Raw genomic sequence first — 19,675 nt, 5'->3', positions numbered from 1 at the left:
TTTAGGATGCTCGTGTGTCATGTGGGTCCCCGCTCCCTCCCCGGGTGAGCTGAGCTCCCGTGGGTCTGACGTGTCCGAGGGGTGGCCATGCCCAGCGTGTCGACATGGGTTGGGGTGAGCCAGGTTGTGTGTGGGTGCGGGGGGACGTGCGCCGCCGGTACCGGGACCCCAAAGCGGGGGCTGGAGCAGGGCAGGGAGGGGCAGCGGCACCGCTGCCTGCTCAGGGCCCTTGGGGTTCGGGCTCGGGTGTGATGGTGGGGCAGGCGGTGCCAGCAGGACGTGGAGGGGAGCCAGGGACCGTGCCAGGCTCTGCCATGGAGCCCTGGCCCAGGGCACGAGGGGTCTGCGATGGCCAGGACCCCTTGGTGCCAGGAGGAGGAGGAGGCTGGAGCCCCCGCGGGACCGGGGGCGTGCGGCAACGGCGCTGTGCTGTGTTGCAGTTCACGGCGCGTGGGAGGAGTGGTCCCCATGGAGCCTGTGCTCGGTGACCTGCGGGCGAGGGGCCAGGACCAGGACGCGGCGGTGCGTGGCCCCGCGGCGTGGAGGGAAAGCCTGCGAGGGCCCCGAGCTGCAGGCCAAGCCCTGCAATATCGCGAGCTGCCCGGGTCAGTACCTCCCTCTCCCCCTGCTCCTCCTTCCCCCCGGGAATGCCAAGAGACGGCACCGGCCAAGAGCCAGGGCCGTGCTCCCGGCACGGGGCTGCGGCACTGCGAGGGACGGGTGGCACCGCCGTGGGGACCTGGGACGGCCCGGGGGCACATGGGTGCTGTGACATGGGGTGCACCCTCCTGTCCCTGCTGGAAACCTGGATGGAGAGCCGGCTCCATCGGCCATGGCGGGGGGCCCGAGCCCCCACCGCAGGCATGGGGGACCAGCCTGGGGAGCATGGAGGAGCCGGCTCCTTCCCTCCCCTTCTGCTGCGGCTGCCTGTCCCCTACGGCAGGCACCGCGCTGGCACTGGGGTGGCACAGGGACGTCGTGGGGCACCGGGGAGGTGGCTGGAGATGGCGAAGGGGGGCGGCTGCAGGGTCTGTCTGTGCGCAGGTGGCAGCACCATCTCCGTCCCTTCCTCCTGTGTGCCAGGAGTGGCTGTGGTGGTGGCCATGGGGTTTCTGAGGTGATGGCCAGGGATGCCATGTCGGGGCCAGCATCCCCGCAGGGACCCCATGTGTGGCGTGGGGAGGCCGGCAGTGAGCTGGGAGCAGGAGGGAGCACGGGAGCTGAGGGGTGCACAGGGTGCACCCCCTCTGCAGCAGCTCCAGCAGGGACATGCCACCCACAGCACATGGCTTTTGCCACGGCAGCCCCGTGGAGATGCTGCTGGAGTGATGAAAGCTCACAGCAGCTCCTTCCCCGCCTGCCCTGGCCTGTACAGCAATGTTCGGGCTCACAGGTTTGGCGGGGAGCGATGCCAGGGCTGCTGGGCTTGGCGGGGAGCGATGCCGGGGTCCCACGAGTGTGGCTGCGCAGCAGGGCTGGGCGTTGCAGTGCAGCGGGGCTGTAGGAGCAGCTGCTCGGGGTGCAGGGACCAGTCCTGGTGACAGTCCCCCCCCGCTGGGGCAGGATTCGGTGCTGCCTGTTGAGGTTGGCACAGGAGGAGCCGGTACGTCCGTAGGTTGGACCCGTTGCACGGAGAGCCCGGCGTGGGTCGCGGGGAGCTGGGGCCGCGCGGCTGAGGGGCCGCCGGCCGGTGGGGGCTGACGCCGCTCTCGCTTGTCCCCGCAGTGGAAGGGCAGTGGCTGGAGTGGGGCGCCTGGAGCCGCTGCTCCGTCACCTGCGCCAATGGCACGCAGCAGCGGACGCGCAAGTGCAGCGTCTCGGCCCACGGCTGGGCCGAGTGCCGGGGGGCCCACGCCGACGCCCGGGAGTGCTCCAACCCCACCTGTCCCAGTAAGGCCCCGCGCGCTGGGGGGGAGCCGGGGGGAGGCCACGCGTGCTGCCGGCACGGCGTGTCGGCGCACGGCACGTCAGCACGTGGCCCAGCCGTGCATCTGCTGTAAGGTCACTGCGGTGTCACTGCCGGTGACACGAGGATGCCGGCAGCCCCCTCCGCTGCAGATGTGGGCACGGGGGAGCAGGAGCCAAAGGGTGATGCTAGGGATCAGCAGCTGCCCCCCTTGTGCTGGTTGCTCCCTCCAGGCACCTCCCAGGTGGAGGAGCCGGGGATTTGTCCCCTGCCCTCACCCCTGCGTCACGCTGGGGGGACCCGTCGGTGCCGGGTGGCTGCAGGTCCCGGTGTGCAAGCACGTGCGAGTTCTTGTGCATGCACACGGGGCAGCTCGTGGGGCTGGGGCCGGCTCTGCAGATGGGGGGACACCAGGCAGGGGGGTAGTAAGGCCAAAGGATGGACCCCGTCCTCAAACTGTCCTTCGACCCCATCCTCGTCTTGTCCTTCACCCCCATCCTCGTCTTGTCCTTCACCCCCCCGGCATCGGTCGCAGGCACAGAGGGAGGTGGGTGCTGCGCCGTGGCTGTCGTGGCAGCCGGAGGGAGGGAGCGGCTCTGCCATGTGCCGAGGGTGCCCTTGGGCTGCCAGCGCGGCGGGGGAGCAGCCGGGCGGCTGCACGGGGACGCCGGTCTCGTCTGAAAGAGATTTAAATCATTGCTCCATGGATTTCATACCCTGCGGGGCTTTCAGTTCATGGTGCGGGGGGCAGCCGCCACTGGGGCCCATCAGCCCGTCCCCCCGGGTGCCGCTCCCCGTGCTGAAGCAGGTGTCCCATGGTGTCCCCCCATTCCTGCAGCCGACAGCAAGTGGGGCCCCTGGAACCACTGGAGCCTCTGCTCCAAGACCTGCGACACCGGCTGGCAGCGCCGCTTCCGCATGTGCGAGGGCACCGGAGTGCAGGGCTACCCCTGCGAGGGCACCGGCGAGGAGGTGAAGACCTGCAACGAGAAGAAGTGCCCAGGTACGGGGCAACCCCCCGCCACCCCGGTGCCCATCGCCCTGCATCTGGGCTGCGCCTGATCCCCCTCTTGCCCCGCAGCCTACCACGAGATGTGCAAGGACGAGTACGTCATGCTGATGACCTGGAAGAAAACGGCTGCCGGGGAGATCATCTACAACAAATGTCCCCCCAACGCCACGGGTGAGGGGCGTGGGGCGAGCACCCCCAAACCTGCCATGCCCTGGAGCAGGGCAGAGGGTGGCATCGGGGTTCTGGGCAGTGCCGCCTGTCCTCGGCGTGCCGGGGACGCGATTCCCGTGCCAGCGTCGAACCCGAATCTCCCGCGCAGGGTCCGCCAGCCGCCGGTGCCTGCTGAGCCCCCACGGCGTCGCCTACTGGGGTGTGCCCAGCTTCGCCCGCTGCATCTCCCACGAGTACCGATACTTGCATCTCTCAGTAGGTGCACGCTCTGGCGCGGCTCCCCCCGGCCTCCCCTCCCCGTCGCGGAGAGTCTGCCCCGTCCCCAGCCCCTGCCGTCCCCTCCAGGGCAGGGAAACCCAGCAGCTGTCTTGTTCACTGGCTGGCTGCTGCATGGGGAAACTGAGGCAGGGCTGCCTGGGCAGGGCTGGGAAAGAGGACCCTATCCTAGAGCTGGAGGGGGACCCCGGTCCGAGCTGTGCTCCTGTGTCCTTGGGAAATGGCTCTTGGGATGGGAAGGACCCCCCAGACCCCCTGCGTCCCGCTGCTGCCCTAATGAGGGCAATTAGCTCTGCAGTGTCCCCACTGCTCCGGGCATGGTGAGGGACCTGGGAACACAGAGCGCTGCCGGGGAGGGTGCTGGTGGCCAAGTGACACCGGTGTCCCCCCCCGTACAAGCTGCGGGAGCATCTGGCCAAGGGGCAGCGGGTGCTGGCGGGCGAGGGCATGTCGCAGGTGGTGCGGAGCCTGCTGGAGCTCATGGCCCGCAAGACCTACTACAGCGGGGACCTGCTCTTCTCCGTGGAGATCCTGCGCAACGTCACCGACACCTTCAAGAGGGCCACCTACACCCCGACCTCCGAGGACGTGCAGGTAGCGGGCGGGGGACGGCGATGGACGCCCCCGGGGAGGTGGAGGCGGTCGGTCCCCGGACCCCAGCCCCGCTGAGCCCCGTCCCCGCAGCGCTTCTTCCAGGTGGTGAGCTACATGGTGGATGCGGAGAACCGGGACAAGTGGGAGGATGCCCAGCAGGTGAGTGGCACAGGGCATGGGTGGGTGGCCGGGGCAGCCGGGATGTCCCCACCACGGGGACGCGTCCTGGCGGCTGCGGAGCTGGTCCCTCGCCCACAGGTCTCGCCTGGCTCCGTGCACTTGATGAAGGTGGTGGAGGACTTCATCCACCTGGTGGGGGACGCGCTGAAGGCCTTCCAGAGCTCCCTCATCGTCACCGACAACCTGGGTGAGCGATGGGGCGGGCACGGGACCTCAGCGGGCGCAGGGAGCCGGCCGGTGACGCCCGCTCTGCCCTGCCAGTGATCAGCATCCAGCGGGAGCCCGTCTCCGCCGTCTCCAGCGACATCAACTTCCCCATGAAGGGGCGCCGGGGCATGAAGGACTGGGCGCGCAGCTCCGAGGACAAGCTCTTCATCCCCAGGGAGGTGCTCAGCCTCGCCTCCGCCGGTGAGGCCGGGCTGGGGCCGCGGGAGCGAGCACGCTCTGCGTGTGTGTGCACGAGTGTGCACCTGGGGGTGTGCACGTGTGTGAGCATGTGAGCGCACGTCTGGTGCTGTGCACAGGTGTGAGCGTGCACATCTGGGAGTGTGCATGTGTGTACCCAGGTGTGAGCACGCACATGTGTGAGTGCACATCTGGTGTTGTGCACATGGAGCATGCACGTGGTGCAGTGCACATTCGCACACATGTATGAGCATGCATATCTGGGAGCGTGCATGTGAACATGTGTGTGCACGTGAACATGTGTCAGCTTGCATGTCTGGGGCTGCACATGTGCTAGAGTGCACATCTGGGAGTGCACGTGTGTGAGCGTGCAGACGGCCTCCTGCCAGCCCGCGTGCCTGCGTGTCTCCGTGTGTGCCGTGCCTGTGTCGGGGAGGGGGTGCGTGTCCCCTCACGCGTGTCGGGGGCAGCCGTGTGGGCTCTCACGTGTGCGCGTGAGCTCGCTGAGCCCACGCGTGTGCCGGGCGCTGGGTCGCAGCGCCGCTCTCCCTTCCCCTCTCTCTGCAGAAACGGATGAGTCGTCCCACTTCGTCATCGGGGCTGTGCTGTACCGCACGCTGGGGCTGATCCTGCCCCCGCCCAGGTGAGTGGGGCTGCCCGCTGCGCCCCGCGCCGTGTCCCCGTCCCTGTGACAGCCGGTGCCCCTCCCTGCAGGACCCCCCTGGCCGTCACCTCCAAGGTGCTGATGGTGACGGTGCGCCCGCCGACCAAGCCCGCGGAGCCCCTCGTCCTGGTGGAGCTCTCCCACATCATCAACGTGAGTGTCCCCCTCCTGTCCCATCACTGTGTCACCATGTCATCGTGTCACTGTGTCACTTCTCAGTTCCATGTGGGTCTCACCGGCCCCTTCACCCCCAGGCACTGAGAGTTGGCCAGGGGCCAGCAGCTCCCAGCCAGTGGCCACAAGTACTCGGCTCCGTGCCCACGGTGGGGACGTGCCAGCGCTGGGGGAGCCAGGCGGGTCCCCAGGCAGGTCCCCATGGGCCCGTCACCCTCCTGGGGCTGGGAGCAGAGCAGGGGGGCAAAGCACTAACCCGTCCGTCTGTCCGCAGGGCACGTCCCACCCGCAGTGCGTCACCTGGGACTACTCGAGGACGTGAGTGGGGCACGGGGGGGACAGGGACACCCCGGCCATGCTCTTGCTGGTGGGCAATGCTGGGCAGTGGGGCTGGGCTGTCCCAGCGCCCCGTCGGTCCCTGGGGAGGTGGCGGGAGGGACGGGGAGCAGGGCTGCGGGTGAATTGTGCTGCCACGGGATCGATCTGCCTCTGCGTGACGCCGGGGACGGATGCCGCCAGCCTGCCAGATGCAATTTGTTAGCGCGGAGCCCGGCGCTCTGGCAGGAGCGAGGGAAAGTAGGGCACGGCGGGAGGGTGGGCGGCAGTGCGGGGCCCCCCCACCCAGTGCCTGTGGGTGCTCCACACCTCGGGGTCACTGGTTCCAGTACGGCCCCCCCTGCTGATGGGGAGGCGTGTGGCTGTGATGAGCGTGGCAGGTCTCAGCCTGGCCCTGGGGGAGCTGCGTCCCCAGCTGTCCCACAGACCCAGTTCCCAGTTTCCCCGCCTTGCTGGGAGCTGTGGCTGCTCTCCCTGCACGTGGCCAGCGTCACCGCGGGGCACCCCCTCCCGGCTCCCTCCCGGGGGGGTCCCCATGGCAGGAGGGGTCCCCGTGGCAGCGGGGGGAGCATCGCCCGCTCCTGGGCAGTCTGGCTTTGGAGGTAGCACGTCTCTGCTGCGTGAGCCATGGCTCGTGCTGGGGGGGCCCTGGGTGCCGGGGGGGCCCGGGGGCTGCTCCTGCCTGCCCCGGCGCTGCCTCGGCCCCCCTCCATCCCCACCACCCCTCCTCCCGGGCCTGGCCCCCTCCCTCTGCGGTTTGCCCCCCCAAACCTGGGTGGGATGATTAAAAATCAAGCATTTGTGTTGCACCGTTCCCCAGGGGGATCAGCACCAGGGCAGGCGGGGGCAACCGGAGGAGGGATGGCTTCGGCCCCCGTGATGGGCTCGGGGGATTAACCTGTCCCCTGGCAGTGCCCCCCGCCCTGTCTACCCCCCCCAGGCAGGGGCCAACAAAGGGTTAACTCAGGAGAGGGGTGAGGGGCTGCCTGGGTGTTTGATCATTTCAAATTGCTCTCCCTCACTCTGGTCCCATTAATCAGGGATGCTGGCTTGGGAAACTGGGACACGGAGAGCTGCCAAACCCTGGAGACCCTCCCAGCTCACACCAAATGCCAGTGCCGCCAGCTCGCCACCTTCGCCGTCCTCGCCCAGCTGCCCAGAGACCTGGTAGGGGACAGGACTGGGACAGGGACGAGCCTGCTGGGGACACGGGCCATGGATGGGGGGCGATCCCCGGGCTGTGGGACCTGGCTGAGGTGGGGGTCCTGGGGGAGGATGGGGAGGGGCAGGGGCTGCATTGCCTGCAGGCACCTCGACAGGGTGGGGGGGCACTGGGGGGATGAGGGGGGTGTCTCCCACCACCCAAGGGAAGGGCCCCTGTCTCCCCGGCACCCCGAGGGTGGGCTTGGGAGGGCAGGGGGCTGCCGTGGTCGATAGGGCTCGATATGGGGCATTGCTGTGTGCAAGGAGGGGAGGGGGCAGCCCCGGCCCCAGGCATCCCCCCACCCCATTGCTATTCCGCCCGCATCCCCTGTTGGCATGGAGATGGGCGCGGGTCCCCGGGAAGGCGCCTTGGCTGCGCCACCGCCGCCACCGACCCCCTCCGGCGCCCGGGGGTCCCCAACCGGGGGGGTGGAGGGGCCCAGTGAGGGGCAGGGGGCTGGCAGGGGGCAGCCATGGGGGGCCGGGCTCAGCCGCTCCCCCCCTGTTCCCCCCCAGGCCATGGACCCCTCGGGCACCCCGTCGGTGCCGCTGATGATCGGCTGCGCCGTCTCCTGCATGGCCCTGCTGACGCTGCTGGTGATCTACGCTGCCTTCTGGAGGTGACCCGGGGACAGCTGGGGACCCGGGGGGCACCTGGGGTGCGAGACCATGTGGGGAGGGGGTGGCAAAGGGGGACACGGTGCGAGCAAAGGCTCAGCATCAATGTGATTAAATGCAATGTGCTGGGAAGAGAGGCAGCCGGGTGGGAGAGGTGCCTGGGCTGCCTGGCACTGTCCCTGGCCCCGGACAGCGCCCGCCTGCCAGCAGCATGCGGGGGACATGGGACAGGGACATGGGACAGGCTGGTGCCCTGGCCCCACGCTGCTCCTGCCCGCAGGTTCATCAAGTCGGAGCGCTCCATCATCCTGCTCAACTTCTGCGTCTCCATCCTGGCCTCCAACGTCCTCATCCTCGTGGGCCAGTCCCAGATGCTCAGCAAGGTGGGTGCCACCACCGTGCCCCCCTTGCAGGGTCCCCGGGTGGGCGCGGGGGCTGCGGCGGGGTCCAAGCCCTCTCTTCCCGGCCGGTCACCTCGTCCCTGCTGGCTCCCAGCAGCAGATTGGATTTGGATTAACTCGATCTCGGGATTAAATCCTTCGCGCCGGTGGCTTTGACACAAACCTCGTTCGGGCGTGGGAGTTTAACCGCCGCGGTGCCGGGTGCGTGGCCGCGGTGGTGCGGTGATGACGTGCCCCTGTCCCCGCAGGGCGTGTGCACCATGACGGCCGCCTTCCTCCACTTCTTCTTCCTCTCGTCCTTCTGCTGGGTGCTGACGGAGGCCTGGCAGTCCTACCTGGCGGTGATCGGCCGGATCCGGACACGCCTGGTCAGGAAGCGCTTCCTGTGCTTGGGATGGGGTAAGAGCCTGGCAGGGCTGATCCCAGGACGGCGTGCCCCTCCGTGGCGCACCCCAGGGTTATCAGAAGGGGAAACTGAGGCACAATGGAGGAAAGCAGACCTAGGTGTCTTAGTTCTTTCAACGTGGCACCCTCTGACCTGCCAGACCATGGGGAGCTGCCAGAAGGGCCCCATCCCTGTCCCCATCCATGGGGGCTGGCACAGGGGTGATGTTGGGTGGGCACAGCGATGCCACCCCCCTGCAGCTCCAGCCTCATCTCCCCTCTCCAGGGTTGCCAGCCCTCGTCGTCGCAGTCTCCGTCGGCTTCACACGGACCAAAGGCTACGGGACGGCGAGCTAGTATGTGGGGACAGGGGGACACAGGGCTGGGCACGGGGACTGCTCTGGGCTGGGAGCAGGGGATGGGGACGGAGGGTGTCCCCTCTCCGTCAGCCCCTGACACGCCGCGGTCCCCCGCAGCTGCTGGCTCTCGCTGGAGGGCGGTTTGCTCTACGCGTTCGTGGGACCTGCTGCTGTCATCGTGCTGGTGAGCTGACCCCGAGCCTTGGAACCCCCAAAACCCACCCCGGTGCATGGCAGCTCCTGCCAGCCCCGGCTCGTGGAGGGCTCCGTGCCTGGCCCTAACCCCGGCACCGCTCTCGCCCAAGGTGAACATGCTGGTCGGCATCATCGTGTTCAACAAGCTCATGTCCCGCGATGGCATTTCAGATAAGTCCAAAAAGCAGCGAGCTGGGTAAGTGCCCTGCGCCCCGCGGGGCTCTCCCTGGGGCCGGCGCGGAGCACCCTGCCCTGCCACACTGCAGGGCATGGCATGGGGTCTCCTCCGGGAGCGGGCTGAGGATGGGGCAGACTTCATCTCATCAGTGGGAGGCGGGGACCAAGCCCGGGGCATCCACAGCCCCTCATTGGGGGCTGCTGGAGGGGCAGTAGCTGGAGGGGCAGTCACCCCCACACCTTCCCCCGGGGAAGGGGGAGCCACACGCTGCGGACACCCCTCCCTGCCGCCAGCGGAGGGGGCTGAGCCCTGCCTGCCCCATCCCGCTGCCGCTTGGCCACCCCGGCTCCTCATTAACAGCGGCTGCCGCCCTCGACTAACCTGGCTCTCTCTCTCTCTCTCTTTCTCTTTTCCTTCTCCCATTTGCTTTTTGCGTGTGTCTGTCCATCCATCCATCCATCTGTCCATCCATCTGTCCGACCCCCACCCCCCTCCCCCATCCTGCTCTCCCACGGCCTTGCTCTCCCCGCCTGCATCCCCGCGTGGCCCGGTCCTGGCCGCGGGGCGCCGGGGGGGTGGTGGGCACTTAGCTCCAAGCCCCCACCCTGCGGCAACCTGCTGCTGAAATGCACCAAGTGCGGCGTGGTGTCCAGCGCGGCCATGACCTCCGCCACCGCCAGCAGCGCCATGTTAGTGCCCGCCACGCGCCCGCTTCGCCCCCCGCCCCGAGCACAGCCTTGGACCCCGGGGAGCGGGGCGGGTGGGCTCTGGGCATCGCCCCGGGGAGGGACGGGCGCTGGGTTGGGGGTCCCGTGGGCAGGGTGAAGGCTGTGTGCTCGGGGCGGCCCCGGGCGCGGGGTGCACGTGCCCTACCGCGGCCATCACGTCTGCATGGCATGGCTTCCCGCAGGTCACGTCATCTCCGGGGTCAGGGCGCGGGGGGCTCAGCTCCTCTTCCCCGGGGTGGCTTGGGAGCGGGGAGGGTACGAGGGGCCACCACGCCATGGGGATGGGCCGGTCCTGGCCTCGGGGGCATCCCCGGGACCCTCTTCCCGGCACGTGAGCCCCCACGGGTGCTGGCTGGGATGTGTCCAGAGGGTTGTGCTGTGACCACTGCCACCCTGGTCAGCCAAGGTCCCTGCTCCCGGGGGTTTAGTTGCAATAGAAGCAGCCCCAAAATTCACTGCTAAAAAAGAAAGAAATCCCCTTTCTGCTCTTCTTGCGGCTGTGGGAGGGTGACGGTGGCCCCGCATCCCCTCAGCACCCTTGCTGCCAGCTGCACTGCCTATGTGGGGACAGGGGCGCGCGTGGCTGTGCCCTGCCCGGGCCAGCTCGGTGGTGCCGATGGCTCAGCCTGGGGTTGTGCCGGGGCTGCCAGGGGGGTGAAGGAGCCCATGGGCCCCCATGCCCTAAGGCAGGCAGTGCCCCGAGCACCCAGCCAGCGCCGGCTTGGGGACGCCAAGGAAGAGGGGACAGCGGGGGGCCTGGCGGGGCACACGGCATCTGCGGGGTGCTTGGGCTCGAGTCTCCGTGCTGTGCACGCACGGTCAGCCCCGACCACGCTTGTGGGGCTGGGGGCGATGCTCGGGGGGGCTGTCGTGGGGCGGCCCCGGTGCAGCGGGCTCACCCCGGCCCCTCTCTCCCTGCCCCAGGGCATCGCTGTGGAGCTCCTGCGTGGTCCTGCCTCTGCTGGCGCTGACCTGGATGTCGGCCGTGCTCGCCATGACCGACCGGCGCTCCATCCTCTTCCAGGTCCTCTTCGCCGTCTTCAACTCCGTCCAGGGCTTTGTCATCATCACCGTACACGGGTTCCTGCGCCGAGAGGTGGGGCGGCCCCGGAGGGGTGCCGGGGGGGGACCCAAGGCCGCGGGGCCGTGACCGGCTCTGTCCCCGCAGGTCCAGGACGTGGTGAAGTGTCAGATGGGGGGGTGCAGGAGCGAGGAGAATGAAAACTCACCCGACTCCTGCAAGAACGGGCAGGTGCAGATCCTGGTGAGTGCGGCAGCGCTGGCGCGAGCACCGGCAGGGCTGGGCCGGGCTGCTCCCCCCAGCTGGGGCAGGGTCCCCCTTGCAAACCCCACTGCTCCCTGTGCTGGCCAAGATCCATTCATTTCCCCATCTCTCCCCCTCTCTTTCTCTCTTCTCTCTCTCTCTTTCTCCCCTCTTTCTGTATTTTTATAGACAGATTTTGAAAAGGACGTTGACCTGGCGTGTCAGACAGGTGAGGTCTCCCCTGCCCCCTGTGCTGGGGACGGGGATGTCACCGTGCCACGCCTGGGAGGGACAGGCAGCGTGTGCCGGGGTGGGCGCGATGCCACCGCGCAGGGGGTCGGTCCAGCCTCCCCGCCCTCCCGCGGGACCCCCGGGGCCGGCTCTGACCCCGCTCCCTGCCCGCAGTGCTGTTCAAGGAGGTGAACACCTGCAACCCCGCCACCATCACGGGCACCTTGTCCCGCATCTCCCTGGATGGGGATGAAGACCCCAAGCTCAACACCACCTCAGAGGGTGGCCTGGGCTTCTCCAGCCTGCCAGGAAACATCCCTCCCCCCAGCATCCTGGTCCAGGTCCCCAAGATGACGCCCAACGTGGTGGCGGGCTTGGGCGAGCTGGGTGACCCGCCGGCGCAGCAGCTCAGCCTGGAAACGCCAGGTCCCGTCTACCTGTGCACGGAGAGCAGCCTGCGGCCCCTGGAGTACGGCTGGCTGCGGGCCCCCGAGCCCCCGCGGGAGAGTGACTACATGGTGCTGCCCCGCCGGACCGGCAGCCTCAAGCCCTTCCCGCGGGAGGAAGGCACCCGCGGTCCCGGCACCGAGGAGGGGGTGCCCGGCGGGACAGGGCGCCCGGCGGCCGAGGGGGATGCCTACCCCAGCTTCGTCGCGGTGGACCACGTGAACTTGAACCAGCCCTACGGGACGGTGAAGGCCCCCTACGGCCTCCAGTTCAAGCAGCATCCCACCGTGCGGCAGATCCTGGCCTCGGAGCTGTCAGAGCGCAGCCGCACCATGCCCCGCACCGTCCCTGGCTCCGCCATGAAAGTGGGGTCCCTGGAGGTGAGCGGGGGGCTGGCATGTGAGTGTGCCCATGGACACGTGTGGGGAGGGAGATGTGGGGGAGGGAGTTGGGTGAGTGTGCAAGAGCACGCATGAGTGTGTGTGCACGTGCAGGGTTGCATGAGTTGCCCCCATGCTCGCTGCTCGGCATCCCACCCGTTGCTTGGTGCTGCCCTCACCCCAGCAGCACGGTGGATAAGCTGCACGTCCCCCAGCTCGGCCGGGAGCCCTGTCTCCAGCCAGGCTCTGCCCCCTGCAAGTGGCATGGCTTGGGGCTGGCATCAGCTTCCCCCCCTGCCCTGCTCCCCCCCCACGTCCCCAACCTGCAAAGACCTTTCCCTTTTCTTCTCCATCTGCTCCCCCTGCTCTGGGCCCCGCGCGTCCCCTGCCAGAGGAAGAGGTTGCGATACTCTGATCTGGACTTCGAGGTAAGCCGCGCCACGGCAGCGGGTGTCACCAGTGCCCGCCGTGCGGTCGGGTGCCATCCGGGTACTGAACCACCTTGTCCCCGGGTCCCTCTGGCTCACTGTCGGCAAAGCAGCAACCCAGCTCGGAGGAGTTTTATGCCAAGCAATAACGAGCGTTGGCTCTTGATTAAAATGCCAGCACCAAGCGGGAGTGTTGCAGCGGGCTCTGCTGCTCGTCTGGGTGCCCCGGGAAGGCAGGGGGTGAGCGGGCGGGAGGGGGACAGGGATGGGAGGGGGGTCTGTGCCGAGGGGCGCGGGGCCGTGCCGGATGCTGACGGCCGCAGGCTCTGCTCTCGCCCTGCAGAAGGTGATGCACACGCGGAAGCGCCACTCCGAGCTCTACCATGAGCTCAACCAGAAGTTTCACACGCTGGACCGGTACCGGGCCCCGGCTGCCGGCTCCTCCAAGGTGAGGTCCTGGGGGCCCCATCCTGCCCTGGTCTGCTCCTCCACCTCCCCCTGCATGGATTGGGGCATCCCGGGGAGGACAGGGGAGACAGGGCATCCCGGGGAGGATGCTGGGGCTGAGCACTGTGGTTATTTCTGCAGCGAGAAAAGCGGTGGAGCGTCTCGTCGGGCGGCGGGGAGAAGAGCACGGCCAATGTAAGTGCCCCTGGAGCTGATCCACCCCATCCTGAATGGGGCTGGAGGGTGGAGGTGGGTGGCTGTGTCCCAGGGCTGGGTGCTGGTGGGACAGAGCCGTGCATCGCCATGCACCCCGGCCGCTTGCCACAGCTCCCCCTCGCCCTGCAGGATGCAGCCAGCCCCGAAGAGCAGCAACCGCAGGCACCGGCCGCGCCGCCAAAGCCGTGGAGCACGTTCAAGGCGATGACGCTGGGCTCCCTGCCCAGCACCAAGCGGGACCGGCTGGAGCTGCGCTGCGCGGACTGGGAAGGCCCCTGCGCCAGCCTGGATGCAGCCGACGGCGACTTCCAGACGGAGGTGTGAGCCCCGCGCCCGCTGCCACCGCCATCGCCCTGGCGCAGGACGAGCCAAGACGCTGGGTTTGCTCTGTCCTCCTCGGTGGCCGGGGGGGCCCCGCCTGGCCGGAGCCGTCCCCACAGCAGGGACCACGCTCCCCCCCGGCCACAGCCGCCTCCCGCCTGTCCTTGCGCGGTTTCTCCTCCCTGCCACCCTCCGGACGTGGGTGCGGAGGGGACACGCGCACCCCCCATGCTCACCCACCGATCACGCCTGCACCCCCCCCGGGGCAGGACCGGCCGTCGAGGCCGTCAGATCTTCGTTCTTTTCTACCGGGATGTTTCTTCACGCCGTGCACCGTGTGCACGCGAGCGGCCGCCCCCCGGGGCCGAGCTGCCCTCGCCCCCCGGGGCCCCGTGGCCGCCCCCTCCCAGCCCTCCCCACCGTCCCCACCCCACGGGGCAGGTGCTGTCGTTGTTGGAAATAAATTTCACTCTCTGTGGTGCCGTGGGGCCGCGGCCACCGCCTCGTGCTTCGTGTCGGGGGGTCCGGCTGGGGAGGGGGGTGGCCGTCACCCAGTGGGGACCTCCGGTCTGTCTGCTCCCCCCGGTCCCCTCCCCGCGTGGGCTGTGCCCCTGCCCGGAGCCCACAGGATGCCGCTGGCCAGGGCTGAGCCCGCACCCACGCGCTGCGTGGCAAATGAGCGTCTTATCGCAGGAGCCAAGAGCAGTAAATTACACAGTAATTAATCTATGAGCAAATTAGTAACTTCGGGGGCAATTACCATGCAGTCTGCAGAGGCACGTAACGTGGGGTGCCTCACGCTGCCGGAGCATCCCTGGCACAGCCGGAGCTGGGCGTTGCAATGTGGGTGTGCTGCCCGTGGCCACGGTGCGGGTGCCACCGGGGTGGGGACGGACAGGGCCGGGGTGTTGGGACACGGGGGGGTGGCAGTGGGGCCAGCAGCCGTGGCCGTGACCGCTGGGCTCGTGCTGGACCGGGAGCTGTTGGGAGAGCAGGGGCAGGGCTCGAGCTTGGGGCAGGGCTGTGCTGGAGGAGAGGACGTCTCTGCAGCGTGGGTCTCGGCACCTTGGGACTAACGAGGTCTGTGCTAAGCGTTAATCCGTGGCGTGGATCAGGTGCCTGGGCAGCTGGATGGTGGCACCAGAACCCTCCCACCACAGCGTGCCGTAACGCACCGGGGAGGGCTGTGTGGCCACTGCGCTGGTGGGAAGCGTGCCCTGGTCATGGCTATCACGTCCCTCTAGGAGAAGCCACCAGAGCTTCTCCGAGGGCTTGCTTTGGCAAGGACAGGCTCAGCACAGGCTACCTGTGAGCAGGCAGCACCCTCCAGCACCACATTTCGGGCAGGCGACATTCCCGCAGGGATGGAGCTGGTGGGAACCATGGGGCTGGCAGCGACCCCCTTCTCCCGGGGGATGCTGGCACTGCTGAGACCCCCGGGCAAAGGATGCTGCCCAGTTGGGACCAGTGGCCTCCAAGGTGCTGGTTTACTCCTCACCTGCACTGTGGTGCTGTGTAGGGTGCGGAGCACCCTGCAAGCCCTGGGCACCCCAAGCCCCTGGGTGCTTGGGGTCGGGGGCCCTGCCAGCCCCCACCACCCCAGGGCAGCTGCGCTTTCCCCTGCCGCGGCATCAATTAGTCCTCATCAGCGCAGGCCCGGGGCCACGGAGACGTGATTGCGAGACGAGGCATGAAATTAGGCGGGCGAAAAGGGAGCGTCATTACCCGAACCGGCCTCGGGAGCCCACGGAGCTGCCAGCGCCCGCAACGACTCAATCGGCACTGACGGCTGGGCACCGGTACGGTGCGGCCAGGAGGGACCGAGCATCCTTGCTGGGGGAGTCCCTCGCCAGGGGTGAGCAGTGGCTGTGCCCATGGGAGAGGGGACCCCCATGGGAGAGGGGACCCCCATGGGAGCCAAAAAGGGGTGCAGGAAGGTACTGGGCCAGGGTGCTGCAGGAGAGGACAATGCATTTTGGGGGGTGGGTGGCAAGGCAGAGCTGAGGGAGGGGGCAGACACCTCCCACCCAGAGCCCCGGCTCAGCCTGGCCGTGCCGCCGGTGCTGCGCGGCAATCCGCTCCCTGCTCCCGCCGCTCTGCCCGCGCCTGGCAGCGCCAGCCCTGTGGTTTCCCACCGGCTCCCTCAGCCTCCCAGTGTCTCGCCAGCAGCTCACTGGTTCCCACTGGCATGGGGCCCGCGGCGGAGCAGAGCTGCAGGGGGGCTGCCCGCGGGATGGGACAGGAGATGCTGCTCCCAGCCCCAGGGCAGCCATGCTGGGGCATGGGGGCAGGATGCGGCTCCCAGAGTGGGGGGGGTCTCACCTTGGCACCCCAGGCTGTTCCATTAAGGCTGACGTGTTCATTGCATAACCCAGTTCATCCCAGCACCACCCAGTTCGTGTTTGGGGTGTGGGGAGAAGCGGGCTGGGGGCTGCAGCACAGTGATGGGAGCAGGGAGGGGGCGACCACCCACGGAGGAGGCGAGGGAAGGGGCCAAATTCTTCTCCCCCGTTAGAGCCTCCTCAAACAAGGCAGAGAGGGGAGACGAGGGGGCCCGGGCCCGGCACAGCCGCCTCCTGCCCCCGGGTTTGCCGGCGCTGGGCTGGCGCCAGCTCCAGTTGTGCAACAGATGCTGGAGCCACGGCACGGGGAAGGGGCCAGGCCCGAGCGCGGGGGCTTCAGCTGCCCATGCCAGCGGGGACGGGGCTGCCGGAGAGGCTACGGGAGGGTGGCAGGGCTGGACACGGCGAGGGGCTGCGGTGGGGCCCGGCCGTGGCTCCCCGGCCCCACGGAGGGCGTGGGGTGGGAGGCTGCGCTCCAGGGGTGATGCTGGGGGTCAGGGGCACCGGCCCCTCCCCGGGGATGCTCGCCCGCTGCCTTGGCTCGGCTGCTGATTTTGCTAATAATAGCAGCCGCGTCCTCTCGCTCCAGTTGCTGGGAGCCGCCACGCTCTGGGATCCTCCCGCCCCGCGCTTCGGGGTCCCGGGGCTGGCTCCAGCTCCCCTCCTCTCCCTTCCCAGCCAAACGCAGCCGCGAGAGGCAGCATCAGGGTTTCCTGGGGCATCTGTTGACAATTAGCAGCTTTTATTACTCATGGAGACGCCATATGCGGTGAGGGAATGGAGCCCGGGCGAGAGGCGCAGGCTCGCAGTGTCCTCCGGCAAGGGGGGACGGGGGGCCAGCCCCCAGTCCTGGGGTGTGCAGAGGGTGTGTGGGTCTGGGGAGCGACTGGGGGGTGCTGGCGGGTCCAAGCAGGTCGGAGAGCTCTGGAGCCATTTTCCATCTGCAGCTTCCAGCTGAGCCAAGCTCCCCACCCCCCCATACCAAAAATGTTCAGTTTGGGGGGCGGAAATGATGGAGAAATGGCTCTGAGGCTGCGCAGCCCACGGCGGCGCGGGGGGACGGCAAGCTCTGCCGCTTGGCTCCCCAACCGCTTCTCCCTTCATGTTTCGGCAAAGTATTTCCTCCAAAAGAGGCAAAACTGCTGTTTTAACGCTACGGAAACAAACGGGCCCCGTCAAGCTGGGAAGAATCCCCGCGGGCTCTTTCCTTCCCAGCGAACACTGGAATCGGGAGGTTTGTGCCCAAATTGGTGCAGAAATAAATGCTGAACCGCCGAAATCCTCCCCACAGGAATTCCCTCCTGTGCGCTGCCCGGGCCAGCGTGCTGGCAGCTGCCTGCGAGCTGGCAGGGTCCGGCCGGCGTTACCCCAGCCCTCAGCCCCCGGCAGTGGGGGGCCCTGGGGGGGCCCATGGCGGCAGCGCCGGGGCTGAGCTCGGCACGGGAGGCGGGGAGCCCTGGGGTGACCCAACCGTCGCAGCCGCCGCATGACGCTCGGGGTCGGAGGGAAAATTGTCTCCAGCCCGAAAATTGCCGGGCTCTGCTCCGGCTCGTGTTTCTTGGCAGCCAGAGCGGCTGTTTCTTGGAAGTGCAGCTTGCCTCCGCTTTTTCCGTCCTGGGTCGGTGGGCAGGGGCCGCAGGATCCTGCTTTCCATCCCCCAGCTCGGCATCGCTCCAGGGGATGCTGGCACGGGCTGGAGACAAACTGCTCCCCCTTAGCAGAGGGCTGGGGGAGCAGGATCCGGCCTCCTTCCCCCGGAGACACGGATCCCGTGCACTGGCACAGCAAGGGGAAGCAGGAGCCGCACGGAGCGGAGGTTTCCCTGCCGTGGCTGTCCCCATGCTCCCGGCGCCGGCAGGGTCCCTTCGTGCCGCTGGATTGGGGACAATTTACCCGTGGGAGCACCTTGGCAAATGAGGGAAACTGAGGCACGGGAAGAGCAGCAGGAGGGATAGGTGCAAACCCCCAAAGTGATTCACAGCCAAATTTGAGGGCCTGGGAGCTGCTGGCCGTGCTGGTGTTAGCAAGGGGTCTGGCTTGAGAGGAAGGGACGAGGCTGCCCTTCGTCCCTGCTCTGCTGCGGGGCGGGCTGTGGGGCTGGGCTGGGCTGTGGGGCCGGGGTGGGCTGTGGGGCCGCGTCGTGGGGCCGAGCCTGGTGCTGGGGGCGAGGGCAGGTCCCACCCGCCCCAGCTCCCCCCACCCACCCCATGCACAAACCCCGCTCGTGCTCACGCGTGGGGTTCGTTGCTGCTGGGCGGCCACAAAGAAAGAACAGCTCGGGGTGAATAATTGTCCAATAAACAGGAATTATAAAAATTTCGTTGTATTTCATACCCACTTGCTTTAATTACCCTTAATTACTACAGTAGGCAACTCACAGGAGAATCGAGTGCTCTGTCACCGCTTCTCGGGGGCTGTCGGCTGAATAAATGGCAGAGTCGAGCCGCTCTTCAAAAGCAGCGTCGCTTGGTTTGCCCGCGACAGCTTATTTACTGTGGGCTGAATAAATATCAGTTGTTAATTAGAGCGCGTTTATTGAGATGCATGTGTCCCTAACACACATTTGTAAAGCTTCAGTGTAAATAGATTCATCACAATTTGGGAGGAAAGCGGCTGAGCAGGGGCCCGGCGGTGCTGTGCTGCGCTGGGCATCCCTCGGAGAGGGGATGCAGGGATGGGGACCCGAGGACACATGTGGCAGCTTTGCATCCCCCAGACCCAAACTTGTGTGGGTCAGCTGCTGCCCTGGCTGGGCCTGCTCCCTGCCTGCTCCCTGCCTGCTCTCTGCCTGCAGGGGCTCGGGGTGGCCTGGCTTGTGCGGAGAGGGGATGCTGGAGCGGAGCTGGGCAGCCAGGCCGAGGGGCAGCGGGGCGGCGTTTGGGGCTGGGACGTCTCTGCGGTGCGGAGCCGGAGGCTGCGCAGAAGCGGTGTGAGCCAGGATGGGTGCTGGATCCCGGCAGCGGTGCCAGCGGGAGGGATGGTGGCAGAGACCCCGTCCCAGTGCTCTGACACCAGGCACCTTGTCCTGGGCCAGACCGTCCCCAAGTCAGCGGGCACCAGGGACGGTGCATCAGCTCCATGGCACTGGGGGAACTGGCTGCCCCGATGCTGCGGGCTCTGCCCTGGGCGGCTCCCACCTCGGCCGGGTGCTGTGGTCCAGTGCCATGCCAGTTGAGGAGCATCCCTGGAGGGCCACCCTCCTTTCCACAGTGGCAACCATTCTGGCCAGCGACGCCATCACTGGTGCCAACACCTGGGTCCCCTCTGGTCCCTGGGGGGAGGAAGGGCTGCTCCACAGGGATGGCAGCCAGCGGACGGGGTTCACCCCCACCCCGGGGATCGGGGCACCCAGCTCGCCCCCCGCAGGGGGTCCCCTCCTCCGGGCGGGGGTGCAGCCCCCGGGGGAGGGGGAAGGCGGGGTGGGGAGGGCGCTGCCGGAGGAGGCGCCCGGCGGGGAGGAGGAGGAGGTGGAGGAGGAGGAGGGCGGGGATGCGAAGGCGGGCGGCGGCTCGGGCCCCCCCGGGTTGGGGAGGCGGAGGGCGGGCAGCCGCCGGGCGACGGCCCGGGCCCCCCCGGAGGGAGGCGGGGAAGGCGGCGGGGGCGGCGCGGCGGAGCTCCCGGTGTCCCGCCGCGCTCCCACCGCCCCGGACCGGCCGGACCCGCCGCACCGCCCGCTCCCGCCCCGCCAGCCCCGGGCCCCGCCGAGCACCGCGCAGGTGAGCCCCGGACCCCGCCGCTGCCGGGCACGGGGAGCGGGGCAGGGCCCGGCCCCGCCGTCGGGGGGCCGCGGAACGGGGGATTCCCCCGTAATTAAT

At 68.5% G+C, this 19,675-nt stretch overlaps 1 protein-coding gene across 1 annotated transcript in view; it reads left to right on the top strand.

Annotated features, from left to right (window-relative positions):
* The window catches only part of ADGRB2 (adhesion G protein-coupled receptor B2), a 109,391-nt gene extending 95,708 nt beyond the window's left edge, over nucleotides 1-13,683 (top strand). Inside the window, exons 5-31 of the mRNA XM_082329560.1 lie at nucleotides 1,726-1,890; nucleotides 2,745-2,909; nucleotides 2,988-3,089; nucleotides 3,238-3,344; nucleotides 3,765-3,959; nucleotides 4,050-4,118; nucleotides 4,218-4,326; nucleotides 4,401-4,547; nucleotides 5,112-5,187; nucleotides 5,259-5,361; nucleotides 5,657-5,700; nucleotides 6,759-6,885; nucleotides 7,438-7,541; nucleotides 7,820-7,922; nucleotides 8,189-8,339; nucleotides 8,611-8,680; nucleotides 8,801-8,867; nucleotides 8,989-9,074; nucleotides 9,647-9,745; nucleotides 10,709-10,880; nucleotides 10,953-11,048; nucleotides 11,238-11,277; nucleotides 11,454-12,106; nucleotides 12,499-12,534; nucleotides 12,878-12,982; nucleotides 13,123-13,176; nucleotides 13,327-13,683. Of these exons, the coding sequence (XP_082185686.1) occupies nucleotides 1,726-1,890; nucleotides 2,745-2,909; nucleotides 2,988-3,089; nucleotides 3,238-3,344; nucleotides 3,765-3,959; nucleotides 4,050-4,118; nucleotides 4,218-4,326; nucleotides 4,401-4,547; nucleotides 5,112-5,187; nucleotides 5,259-5,361; nucleotides 5,657-5,700; nucleotides 6,759-6,885; nucleotides 7,438-7,541; nucleotides 7,820-7,922; nucleotides 8,189-8,339; nucleotides 8,611-8,680; nucleotides 8,801-8,867; nucleotides 8,989-9,074; nucleotides 9,647-9,745; nucleotides 10,709-10,880; nucleotides 10,953-11,048; nucleotides 11,238-11,277; nucleotides 11,454-12,106; nucleotides 12,499-12,534; nucleotides 12,878-12,982; nucleotides 13,123-13,176; nucleotides 13,327-13,521 (3,440 nt within the window). The 3' untranslated portion in view covers nucleotides 13,522-13,683. The remainder of the gene's footprint in view (nucleotides 1-1,725; nucleotides 1,891-2,744; nucleotides 2,910-2,987; nucleotides 3,090-3,237; nucleotides 3,345-3,764; nucleotides 3,960-4,049; nucleotides 4,119-4,217; nucleotides 4,327-4,400; nucleotides 4,548-5,111; nucleotides 5,188-5,258; nucleotides 5,362-5,656; nucleotides 5,701-6,758; nucleotides 6,886-7,437; nucleotides 7,542-7,819; nucleotides 7,923-8,188; nucleotides 8,340-8,610; nucleotides 8,681-8,800; nucleotides 8,868-8,988; nucleotides 9,075-9,646; nucleotides 9,746-10,708; nucleotides 10,881-10,952; nucleotides 11,049-11,237; nucleotides 11,278-11,453; nucleotides 12,107-12,498; nucleotides 12,535-12,877; nucleotides 12,983-13,122; nucleotides 13,177-13,326) is intronic.
* The last annotated feature ends 5,992 nt before the right edge of the window (nucleotides 13,684-19,675 follow it).

The sequence above is a fragment of the Platalea leucorodia genome, assembly GCF_965183815.1.
Source record: "Platalea leucorodia genome assembly, chromosome: 18".
NCBI classification, from domain to species: Eukaryota; Metazoa; Chordata; class Aves; order Pelecaniformes; family Threskiornithidae; genus Platalea; species Platalea leucorodia.
This window is presented reverse-complemented; position numbering and strand designations above follow the sequence as displayed.